The sequence below is a fragment of the Typopeltis vanoorti genome, chromosome 23 (assembly GCF_054136105.1).
Source record: "Typopeltis vanoorti isolate ZY-2024b chromosome 23, IOZ_Tvanoo_1.0, whole genome shotgun sequence".
In the NCBI taxonomy this organism is placed as follows: domain Eukaryota; kingdom Metazoa; phylum Arthropoda; class Arachnida; order Uropygi; family Thelyphonidae; genus Typopeltis; species Typopeltis vanoorti.
The window spans coordinates 78372313-78385706 of record NC_143571.1 but is presented as its reverse complement, the minus strand read 5'-3'; the positions used below and the strand labels follow the sequence as shown (position 1 = coordinate 78385706).

The 13394-nt window shown below is 35.0% G+C and overlaps 1 protein-coding gene across 1 annotated transcript in view; it reads left to right on the top strand.

The window, feature by feature from the left end:
* Positions 1-13394, top strand: part of Rpt3 (26S proteasome regulatory subunit Rpt3) — a 112947-nt gene that overhangs the window by 31958 nt on the left and 67595 nt on the right. Inside the window, exons 3-4 of the mRNA XM_090412589.1 lie at positions 6962-7148; positions 11593-11739. Of these exons, the coding sequence (XP_090268715.1) occupies positions 6962-7148; positions 11593-11739 (334 nt within the window). The remainder of the gene's footprint in view (positions 1-6961; positions 7149-11592; positions 11740-13394) is intronic.

Here is a 13394-nt window from a genome sequence, read left to right as displayed (position 1 = left end):
GATCAAAACATGAACAGCTTTCTGCTTTTTATCATGTAATTAACTCTACTCTGCTGTTAATCTCTTAACAGTGAATGTAGAGCCATTAACAGATTAACTGTGATAGACCAACTTTTAATTCACTTGACTTTTTAAAGTATACACTGTTTTATGAATGGGGCTTCTGACCTAATGTCCAGTCCTCACCTTCTTGTAGTGCATCCTGTTAGGTATTCGCCCAGAAACTGAACAAACAAGGATGTCCTGTGATTTAGCTGATGTATTGTAATCTTATTGGCTTAACCATCATGCAAAATGATGGTACAATTTGACAGAATTTCATGCCAGCTGGGACGTTGCCTAGGTAAACAAGGACCCATTGTTTTCATCAGGAAACTAGGCAGCGCAAAGTCAGCTATTGGAACAAATTCCAGAACATATTCCCAACTCAACATCAGAACAGTTCAAGATTGGTACTATCAGTGAAAAAGAAATGGGAAACTAGCAGAAGAATTGGATAAGTACCAGATTGGCATAATAGTTGTGATAGAAACAAAGATGGCAAAACAGGTGAGAGCTCTCTAAGCATCAGGTACAAAATGTTATATGCAGGCAATAACAATTAGCAAAAAGTAGTACAATATTCAACACTAAATATGAGAATGGTTCAGGCAATATCAATTGCCTGCCATTACCCACATTTACCCACATCAAGAGTGATGTGGGTAAATATCGAATGGGGTACTGGACAATGAGACTTGTTTGTGCTTATGGTCCCACACAAGAGTCTACTGAGAAAGAAATGAAGGAAATTTTTGAGGCATTAGAGAAGGCAGCTGGCACAATGAAAAAAGAAAAGTTGTTCCTCATTAGAGATCTACAAAGCAGATTAGGAAATGATTACCAGATATATAGAATTGCTTTTGGAAAATTTGAAGAAAAGAGGAAAACTAATTATGATGGTAAGTGCCTGCTGGATTTCTATTCAGGACATGGATCAGTTATTACTAACACTATGTTCCAACATAAAAATGTACACAAATTCACATGGAGAGAAAATGCAAGAAATAAGAAAAATTTCATTGACAATGTTATTAGTTGATATCAATGTTTTTCCGCTGGTTCAGGACACAAGAGTATACAGAGGATTTGAAATAGGAAGTGATCACTATTTATTTTGAGCAGGATAAAATTGAATATCATATTCAAAAGATGAGCATGTAAGAAAGTTTTAAAACGAATCAAAGTTGAGAAGCTTTCAGAGGTGTATTCTAGACTTAAATACACAAACATCATTCAATAAAAACTGAGTTTGAAAATAAGAACCAAACCTTGGAGAATTAGTGGCAAACCAGATGAAAACATTGATTGATTCGGCCAGAGATGCATATGGTAAGGTTGTCTGTAAGGATAGAAAAATTAGAACTCCATGATGGACTCAGGAAGTTTAAGAGGCAGCCAGGGAAAAGAAGAAAGCATATTTAAAGTTCCTGGCAAAGTAAGTCACCTTGTGCTCTTAGAAAATACAGAGGAAAATGTAAGAAAGCAAAGCACTGTGTAAAACTAGTTAAACAAAACTCATGGGAAGAACATAGAAAATAAATATCAGGAAGGTTGCAAAATATTCTGGAGGCTATCAAAATATCTTGTTACACACATGATGTGAAATTGTGTGTAACAAGATGTTAGTCTTCACAAAACAGAATAATTTGGAAGGAAATTGTTGGTCTGAAGTTAGCAGTGATGTAACATTTCCATGTGTTACTACCATAATGTTTTGTACCCCCCCCCCCCCACTTCCGAAGCAACATATAAGGAATTTGATGATGGTGATGGTTTTACTTGGAATTTCGTTTATCAGAAATTTTCCTTCAATATTTTAACTTTTTGCTTATACAGTTTATTTGTTTTGTTTGTTTATAAGAGTCAAAAATTAATTTTATATGTGAGAAAATTAAATTTAGAAAATTTTATTTTGAAATGTAACAAGAGATCAGGCTAACATGATAACAGTGAAGTTATATAGTAATGTTAAATTTGTCATATTTTATTTTCCAAACAAATGCAGTGGAGCGAGGTAGTTTATGTATGGGCTTTCATTTTACTGACAATGGTACACACCTTATTTTTGTGCTGTTTTCAAATTCTTGAATTGAAAACAGCACAAAAATATTTAAATACATATGAAAAACATTTTGTTTTCATAAATAACTTTTATTGAAATAAATATGATTTGAACTTTTTTTTTTTCTTTCTTTGGAAAATTTCATTATTATTATTATTAGTAGTAGTAGTATTTATATGGATACTCCATAGAGTCAAAAGACTTATTGTGGGAGACCCACTCTATCCATTAACACAATACCTATCATATATCTCCTTGAATCTATTCACTGTTGGAGCACTCACAACCACCTCTGGCAATCCATTCCACTCATTCACCATAATCCAAGTAAACTTCCAAGTGTGATCCCTTGTTTACCCTCTACCCCCCATGTATTTGAAATATTTAGTTTGTGTCACTTTTATAGAATCCTTTAGTAACTTATAAGTTTCTATCATATCCTCCCTATCCTCTGCCTTTTAGCTAAACTCTGCAACCCCCCCCCACACACACACCCTCAGTCTATCCTCATAGGGAACATTCTACAGACCTGTCACCAGCTTGGTCACTCATCTCTGAATCCCCTCTACCACTTCCCGAGAAATGCAGGTCACCAAATCTCTGCATCATCAAATTCCTGCCATGTACCCTCAAGGGGTGTACAGGATATGATAGTACTACATGAAAAATTTACATCATTACTAACTTCCTATCTACAATTATTGCTCACAAAGATCTCACCAGTTTTTGTCTTTTTTTTTTGTTTCAGTCACCCCTATTATGTGTTGAGTTGGGGTGTGTTTTCAGATTTGTTCCAGTAGCTGACTTTTCGTTCACCCTGGTTCCCTGGCAAAAACAATGGGGGCTTTGTTTAATCGGGTGATGCCCCAGCCGGCATGAAATTTTGTCATGTTGTACCATCATTTTGTATATTGGTTTAAGCCAATAAGAATATAATTTGGTCGGCTAAATCCCAAATTGCCAGCCCATCCTCGTTCGTTCAGTATCCAGGTAGATACCCAACAGGATGCACCATGAGAAGGTGAGGATTGGACATTAGGTCAGAAGCCCTGGTAGGGTCTCCGCATTCCTTTAAAGGCTATGTGGAGGTCTCCTCTCAGTTATATAGCTTTGACCCTTAAGCAAATCTCTGCATTAAGGGTTATAATGATGTAGAATTCTATTAATTTTTTCTGATAACCCTTTAAAAACAAAAAAAATTAATAGAATGCTACACCATTATAATCTTAATGCTACTTTTACACCACCTATAAAACTAAAAAGCATATTCAACTCCTCTAAGGATCCTCTTCCCTATTGGCTCACCCTGGAGTTTATTGTATCTATTGCACCTATAACTTACCTTATATTGGGGAAATTGGACGTGCAATCCCTATCCATAAAAAAGAACACAAACGACACATTAAATTTAATAATTTTGGTGAAGTAGATCTCTCCGATCAGATAAGAGATCTGATCTGAGAGGCACCCTACACCAAATTGATTGGAAAAGTACTTGTTCCTTACATCATACAAGAACCTGATATGAACAGAAATTTAAAGAATCCTGTGAAATTTTGATTAATTTATATGTATAGTTTTATAAGTAAAAATATTTTTGTGTGTGAACATGTTGCTCTCTAGCTTAATTTAATTTAATTTTGTAACCTAATAGGTAATAGATAATAACATTATAACAGGACTTTAGCTTTGATGTAGTAAGGTTTTTTTTTTCCATCAGAGATCAGGCCAGTAGTTTTAACAATTGACTAAATCAGTGTAACTCCACATACCATGTAGATTGTAGTGCATCTTGTTTCTTTGTATATATATGTCTATACTCCAGATGATGACCTTAATGTGAAGGTCAAAATGTTGAGTGATTATTTTGGTTTATATTAAACTGAAGTTTTACTCTAACACGGTAGTTGTTTCCATAATTTTGAGGATGCATGAAATGTTAAGCATGACAATATTGGAGTGCTCATGAGTAATAGATTGATTTGGAGGAAAAATGTTGATATGAGATTAATAATAAGATAAAATTAATCACTTATAGAAATATAAGATCTGATAATGTTGGAGTCTTGACAAGTAACAGACTGATTTGGAGGAAAATTGTAGATAGGAAGTTAGTAATGATGTAATTTTTTCATGTAGTACTGTCATATCCTGTACACCCCTTGAGGGTACATGGCAGGAATTTGATGATGATGATGATGATAAAATTAATCATATAGTGTTGTCATAGTAACCTGAACATCCCTTGTGGGTACAAATCAGGAAATTGGTGATGATGATGACATTATCTGACAGTAAAGAGTTGAGATTAATCTCCAATTTTGATATCAGGTTTAATACCACTTTCCTTTATAATGTGATCCACATGGATGGTGAATAGCAGTGGAGATTATGTACACTCCTGTCTCACACCTAATTTAATATCAGACCATCTTCCTTAGTCACCTCCTCCAGTTCTAACTGCTGACTTACAACTCAAATATTGACTCAAGTATTGCTTGATATAATGTTCCATTCACACAGTACTGCAGCATTTTTGAATAGCACCTTGTCATCTATGTTTTCCAGATCTACAAAAAACTTAAATTTGGTTAGTATTGACAAGCTTAGGAGATTGCAGGATCATTGCCATGGCATGTGAAACTGCAAGGACTAGATATTGATAGTGCATGAGAAGTGGTAAAGGAGTGTTTGAGGGAAGTAATGGCAGACTGCATACCTAGAGTCAGGAGAGTAAATCAAGTGGGATTTAAATGGATGAATATCATCATTAAGTTGGAGCTGCAAAAAAAAAAAAAAAAATTGTAAAGGGGATTCAAGGAGAAAGATAACTAGCAGGTGCATGAGCAGTATAAAGCAAAGTATGAAGGGAAATTAGCAGTGCAGGCTGAAGATAATCCCAAGCAGATCTCTCAATATACTGCAAGTAAAAGGAAGAATGTTTATGGCAGAATAATTTTAATGAATGCTGATGGTAGGGAGGTAACTGAATTAGTCAAAATAGTAGAATTAATAAGTGAACACTTTGCAAGAGTATATCATTCAGGGTGGAGATATTGCAGTAAAGAGAGAGGCAAATGCCTATATGGGAACTGGAATTCATGAAATGGAGATGCACAGCATATTATACAGAACCTTAATGTGAATGCAGCTATGGGATTAGATGGTATACCAGCTTGAGTTTTATGTGAAGATGCTAAGGAATTGTCAATGCCCTTGATTGTTTAATCCAAGTTTTAGCTCTGGGTTAGTCCCAAGAGGGTGGAAAGAGGGATAAATAGTTCATTGCATAAAGGAGACTCCAAGATTAATGTAGCAAATTACCGACTGATCAGCATATCAAGAGTTGTTGTCAAGGTACTGGAGAAGTTGGTCAAAACAAAATACGGAAATGGGATGCTATATGGGGGAGGTGGGCAACATGATTTTGTGAAGGGTAGGTCATGCCTTATAACTTGCTCATGTTTTATAATACAGTGACAGCTGAATTGGATAAAGATAAGTGGTCTAGTGATACGGCTGGACTTTGCAAAAGCCTTTGACAGGATACCACATAGAATTCTAATCAATAAAGTGCAGCACATGGGGATGGATATAGAATTGATGAGGTGGATAACAGGTTGGTTGATGGAGAGATATCATAGAGTAGTTTATTCAGTAGTAGATTCCAGAAGAAGGCATGTGACTAGTGACATGCCAAAGGGCACTGTTCTTGGGCTGCTACTGTTTAATTTGTACATTAATTATATGGAAAGGATCTGAGCGGAACTGTTCAGCTGTTTGTCGATAATGCAAAATTGGACAGAGCAATAGTTAATACAGATGATGTTAAAATCTTGCAGGATGATTTGGATAGAATGGCAGTCTGGGCAAAGGAGAATGAATGTCATTTTAATGTGGCAGAGTGTAAGGTTATGCATTTTGGGGTGAAACACTGCACTTGAGAAAATTGCTGAAGCAGAGATTTGGGGGTATTAGTGGATAGACAATTAAAGTTTAGAGGGCACATAGCAAAAGTGGCTAAAATGGCTCATCAGATTACTTGGTTACTGAAGAACACATTGATGAGCAGAGACAAGCAGGTTGTTATTCCTCTTTATTAACCCTCATCTTGACTACTGTGTGCAGATCTGGTGACTTTTCTTGGCAGTGAGCAAGAGTCATCAAGTATACTAACTCTGGATCAGCGTTTCTCATCAATGATGAGAAACGCTGATCTAGAGTGCCAAAGTTTTTAGTTTTTTTTTGTTTTTAAGTCTTCATTCTAAGTCCAAGGACCAGCAAAACAATTCTACGGACCACTAAGTTACAGAAGCATAGCTGGGGGGGGGATCCTCCCCGGGCAGCACTTTTTTGGCGTTTAAGAAATCTTGCCATACTGTCTATGGCAATAAAACTATATTTTTCACTTCATCCATCCTTTATTATTTGTCATTTTGCTGCTACAAAATTAGCAGCAGAATGATGAATAATAAAAGAGGGGTTGAAGTGAACAACAATATAGTTTTATTGCTTCTGCCTTGGAACATTCTGACGCCATTTGTTGTTTTTAAGTCTCCATTTGATTTCAGTAATTTTTACTTATTCAATTTTAATTTGTTTTGTGTTGATAATTAAAATATATATATTTAATTAATTTAAGTCTGGCTGCAGACCACCTGTCTCCCATCGTCGTGGACCACCGATTGAGAGACACTGCTCCAGATGGATTGTTATGTATTGTTCTATTATTCAGTCATTTATTTAGCCTGTCAACAATATTTTAATCTTTTCTATTGTATTTTCATTATTATTGTGTGTATTACCCACTGTTTTAAATATTCTAGAAGTCTATTGATGTTATTAAAAATATTACAGAAGTTGCAGAGACAGCTTGAATTCCTAGAAGTTCAAGAAGAATATATCAAAGATGAGCAAAAGAATCTTAAGAAAGAATATCTTCATGCCCAAGAAGAAGTAAAACGAATACAAAGTGTGCCCTTAGTTATTGGACAATTTTTGGAAGCCGTAGATCAAAATACCGGCATTGTTGGTTCTACAACAGGTACATTTTTTTTAAATCAAAATAAATGATTGTCATCATTGTCAGCCTCTTTCTTTCATTTCCCCCCCCCCACACACACAGCACCAATATGTTATAGGTTTTGCAACCTTTCATATGTGGAACTGATATAAAAAATATTAGACCCAAACATCTTTATGGCCATGTCAGAAACTAAATTGGCATTAATTAGTTTGCTGTTTTATGGATGTGTACCACACTATCATATAATGTTCTAGTTTAAAAGCAATCATAATATATAAATATTTATATAAATTTTATTATGTAAATTTTTTGTCCCATGTTTAATTTATCCTTGAAATAATATCATTCTCATCATCATCATTTCCTGGTGAATATCATCTAGAGATGTACCAAATAATATAATAGTCCAACAGTATTTGATGAGTAGTTTCCTAACCAGCTATCTTCCAAACTGAGTTGATACTGTAGACCCTTGCTATAATAAACTCCGTTTTATAACTTACTGTTATAAATTACCAAAAACTCCCAAGCAAAGACTTTTCGCCACAATGCTGTTCTAAAGAAAACTCACTATAGCAGTCCATCCCAGGTATAAAAGACTACTTATCTGGTCTCTGAAATTCTCTATACTAAAAATTGACAGTATTTTTCAGGTCTCTGATTAGCTCTCACATTTCGATCTTCTTAAACACACTTAAATGTATGAACATTTCTTTCATAGTCTTCCTCAGAGTATTTCTCTGGAAAATCCTTTATCCTTATAGAAAATTTACTTTGTAGCCAAGTTTTTAAACTTGGTTACAAAGTAAATTATACTTGCAAAGGAATTATATTCATGTTTAATCCTTTACCCAAGTGTAAGCAAAGTTTGCATATGAAGTATCTTCTCTTGTTAAGTAGCTTTTCTCTTTGCACCTTGTCATATGCCTTTTCCAGATCTATGAAAAATTTAAATTCAGATCCTTGTTATATTCCCAAGATTTCTCACCCATTTGTGTTAAATTGAAAATCTGATCCTGACAACCTGTATTTGGCTTGAATCCAGCTTGTTCTTCATCAAGCTTGCCTTTCCCCAATTTTTCTCAACTGTTTCTCAAGTATACTTTATATTTATTTTTCCTGTAGGTTACCACCAATGAAAGGTTATTACTAAACCTATAGTATGTTTGTACTGTGGGTGGGCAAGTTTTTTTTTTTTTTTTGTCAGTTTTAAATTTTTAGTCATTTTGTTTTTTTTTAATTTTTACATGGTCTTGGAACCCTGCTCTAGAGACCAAACATGGAACTTTTTCAGCTGCTTCAGGCCTTCAGTAAGTGGGTAGGTGGCTTGACACCAGGACATGAAATTCATCTTGCATAAATCTTACTTACTAGGAACACTCAATATAAATTACATTTGTAATTCTCACATTCAGGTTTAATATCCCTTTCTATAGATGGACACTATGAGGCCCCTACTCCAACCATCAATAACCGGACCCTCTGACTAGACTTTCTGAATTTATGCAGTGCAGCCACTGTAAAACTTCTATACCTCCATATTTGAGTTAAGCAGGGCTGAAATATCATCTACTCCAACTGCCTTTCCACATTTCAGGTTTTTCATAGCTTCTTCTACTTGAAGTATGCAAACTTTGCTAGTTCATGAATATTTGACTAACATTTATAAACAGAACACCGAAATAAGTTCTTGGTTCGAGTTATATTGCGAGTGGTCGTGTAATTTAGTGCTCATGTGAAATTTGCAATTTTTATCTGTTTTGTTGTTTTTTCATCAGGAAAATGATGTTAATAAATCAAACATACAGCCATGGAAATGAGAACGAAATGGATATCAATAAAGAAATAGTACACTTAAATATTATCCTTCATAGGACAAAGTGCAAAATTGAAAAGCTGCAGAAGTGGCAAGAGTTAAGCAGGACTGAAAAAAAAGAAAGAAGCAGGTGATCCGAAACAAGAAAAACAAGTTAAGGAGAAACTTACGTATGGAGACTTAATAATCAGTGGAATACTTAATGAAAGTATGACGAAATCTTGTTTCCCAGGAGCAAAAATTCATGATATTAGCCATGCCATCTGAATGCAAAAAAGGTAAGGCCAATGATTTGAGAGACAAAAAGTATTCTATGAGGGAGGATGTGAAGGAGTTGTGAGAAGAGGCAAAACTGAAGAGCGAGAAGGTGAAGATTGTAAGTCTCCTACCATGCTATGATGGAGGCAGACAGAGATAGAGGGTATTGATAGCCAATATGTCTATACATAGATTGCGCAAAAGGAACGATGTAGAATTTGCAGATCTGTGGTCTCTGTTTGATGGAAAGAAGGATTTGTACAATACAGATGGACTGCATCTGATTGGTTTTGGTGTTATGTGTCTGGAGAGAGCTTTGTTCACCAAGCATGCTGACATGCAAATTCAGGGAAACTTAAGCAGTTAGGGTGTAAGTAAGTGAGTTTGTGTGAAGGAACCCATGAAGTGAGTGAATGCGAGAATGACCAAGTGAGGAATCTAGTTTCTCAAGTAAAAATATTGAATAGGGCAGTCAATTCAAAAAGTAAAGGTGGGTGGGGGAATAAAGGGATGTTGCCGTTTCTTTATACTAATGCCAGAAGTATCAGGAACAAGAGGGAGGAGTTTTTGGCATTGGTTAGTCAATCTTGCCAAAAGTTATAGGCATTAGTGAGACTTGGCTAACAGCAGATGATATAGTTACAGGGATTGAATGTGTGAAGGGTTTAGTATTTACATCAGTATTACTTTAAATAGTAATAATATTTATTTAAAGTGATATATTTTAGCCTGAATATTACAGGCCATCATCAGTGGCACTATAGTTAATTACCAGATAGAACGTGAACAGTGGATTGATTTGAAACAGTAAGAGAGCCACATGGTGGTATGACTAAGAAAACATTAACTGTACTAAAAAAGACTTTAGTATGCCGTGTTCACAGTATATGTTCTATGCCTCAACAATTATGGCAAGAACTCTCAAAAACACCAAATGCTATATGAAACTCAATGGCTTCTCAGAAAAGACCACATGACAGCTTTTTAGTTCCTATAATCCTAACAAGTCTCAGATAACAAGAAAACTTTACATTAAGTCCCAATCCCATATATTTTTGGTATCTCAAACCCACTTCTCAAATTCTTAAGAAATACAATTTAGTGACTACTTTTATCCGATCAACAAATTATCATCATGGGTTTCCATCTTCCAAAAACATCTAGCTCTTCCTAGTGTCTGCCAATTCCTTGTGACTGTCATTGTTTTTACTTCAGTGAAAACTGAAGTAAAAACTTTCACTGAGTGTCCACTTTACAAAGTGGACACTCAGTGAAAAAGAGAATAGAGAAAGTAAATTTTCCAGAAAAGGACACCAATCTTATATTAACAACAGAAAATCTGAGAAATATGACTTGGCACAGCATGGAATAGATACAGACCACAATATCCTATGGTCTGAAACATGCTTAAATTATGACTGCCTCTCATTATCTAAGATATGGAAAGTGTTATTCTGATCACACATTACTATATTTTTAAAAAATACAGTTGATCTGCGGTTCCACTTATACAATTTTTTTTTTTTGGAATAAATATATTGGAAAAATTTTTGGCGACAATTTAAAAAAACTCGCAGAAACTGTGCAGCCTAGAAATATCAAAAAAATTAAGAAAAAGTTAGGGTAGCAAAATAATTCCATTATAAAAAAATAGAGGTAGGACAGAGGCAACTATTTGTAGAACAATTAGTATCTCTAGAATGGTCATTAAATTATTCGAGATGGATGTTAACTACTGTGTCCTTATCTGAGCACAGAAGTCAAAACCACATCTTGACTTCTGTGCTCTGATATGGGCACATGAGTTCAGAAAAGATGAGGAAATTATTAAAAAGATCCAATAAAGGTAACCAAGACAGTATTCTTGCCTGTGGAATTGTGCATGTGAAGACAGACTGAGGTAACAAACACGGTCTTCAGTTTGAGTAATGGAAGAGAGGAGCCAAAAAATATAAGTGATCTTAAAGTATAGACACATGTGAATTTACAGCTCTCATAGCAGGCAGAAGCATGTCAGGTTTGGGTGTTTCTCATGTTGTGATCATGTGGGTTGTGCTACCAGTGAATATTGTTTATTTATTTTGGATTTATTGCTAAAACAATTAAGTGTATGAGGCCTGGTGGAGATAGTGAGTTCTTCTTCGGAGAGGTTTTTTTTTTTTTTTTTTTTTTTAATAGGTATTAGGCTTTTGAGCCAAAAGCATCTGATCTGAATAATGTTAAGGGAAGGATATAATAAGAAATAATCATACCATCAGTTGTTCAGTATTATAAGATAAATCAAGCCTTTTAGTGATACTTATATAGAAATTTTCTTTTACTTTAGTCATTAATTTATATTTGAGATTCAGTTTGCAAAGTTAAAACATCCCTCATTACTATTTGCAGGATCCAATTACTATGTCCGAATTTTGTCCACTATTGATCGTGAACTCTTGAAGCCAAGTGCAAGTGTTGCCCTTCATAAGCATAGTAATGCACTTGTTGATGTTCTTCCACCTGAGGCAGATAGCAGCATTTCTATGTTAAGAGCAGGTAAATATTTAAAATCTGCAAAATATGTTTACTCAGTCTTTAGGAACCAACTATAGTAATAATTTAGCATATATTAGTAGAAAATTAAAATAACGTATCTGGGTGAGTATCTTTAAAATGTGTATTCAGTGCCAAAGTTGATTGAGCTGAAAACATATCATAAGAAAATATTGAGGATGAAGAACAAATATCTGCTTAGAAAAATATATCCAGTGACTAATGTTGAATTTGGAATGAAACCCTTAATTTGTCTTTGAGTGTTTCATTCGGGATTTAACTGAAATACAATATTTTCCCAGAAAGAATGACTTAATAGATAATAATCGAATCTTTGTACATATTGTATTAATAGTCCTTTCATGTAAATATTTTGTATAATTTTGTAAATGGCCCCTAAATAACGACAAGAAAATAAGGTATTGTAAAGGCGACTTTCTAAGATTAGTGTAAACTATCGTAATCCAATTAATAACATGGCCATGGGCAATTGCGATATGAACCGAAGGCATATGTAAGCTGACCTCACGAAGACGCAATGAGAACAGAAGGTGCGATGTGCAAAATCAATACATAATAGGGAGAACAGATGCCGAGCCTATAAAAATTTTAGCCACTCTAGTTCGAGGCTTGTTTGCCTTTTGGTTGTTCATTTTTCAACATGTTCAAGCTTTAGGTGGTGGCTGTCCCCTGAGGTTTTCCATGGGTAGTGGCTTCGATGTGACAGGAGCGAGTAAGTGTCATTCGGTGACGACAATGTGGCGAAGTAGTGGGCTTGTAAAAGCATAGTATTCCACGTGAAGAGATGACCAGCGAACGCCAAAGTTTTCGAGTAGCTCCAAACGCATCTTTCCGTCTGATGGGTTCCTGAGAATAAGGTTAGAAGGAAGCATGTGTCCGAAGAATTATCGACTGGCAAGACGATAGATGGAAAGACAAGGAAGTGATCGGAAGAATGTCTAAAGGAACAGAATGAGAAATATCGTCTAATTGAATTCGTCAAGCTGGTAAAGTAGAGTTTATGTCTTATTGTATAATGTCTTAAAACAGCGCTTCCAAAACTGTGGGGCGCGGCCTCCTTGGGGGCCGTAGGTTTTGTTGAGGGGGCCGTGAAATCATGAAAACAAATTTAAAATGTTTTAAGACTAAGTAGATTTTTTTTTATTTTAAAAGAAATGTATTTAACTTTTATTATTTATTATTTATTTTTTATATTTTAATGGAAAAATTCACACATTGGTGTTGGTTCACAAACTTTGTCTCCTGCGTATTTCGACGCTTAATGAATCTTAGTAAATATTGCTTATTCATATGTTTCATTTCAAAGCAGTGGTTAATTGTATTTACTTTGAATGCTCTCCAGGGAAGCTCCAAATCTTCCTGTCCCTTTCATCACGCGTTCGTAATCAGGGACTGTTGACATTGACTTTATATACATATCAAAACTCGTTTTATATTATCACTGTCATCCGAGCTAGTTTTCTGTTACCAATAAAAGTTTCGCATATACTTCACACATGAAAAAAAGCTTAAACAAGTTCATGTGTAGAGATAGTAACTCGCTTGCAGTGGTAAACAACACGCCCTCCCTAACAGCCACTATACTGCAGAGGCAATAAAACAAGTACTTTTATTATGCCAGTGAATACAGTATGAGG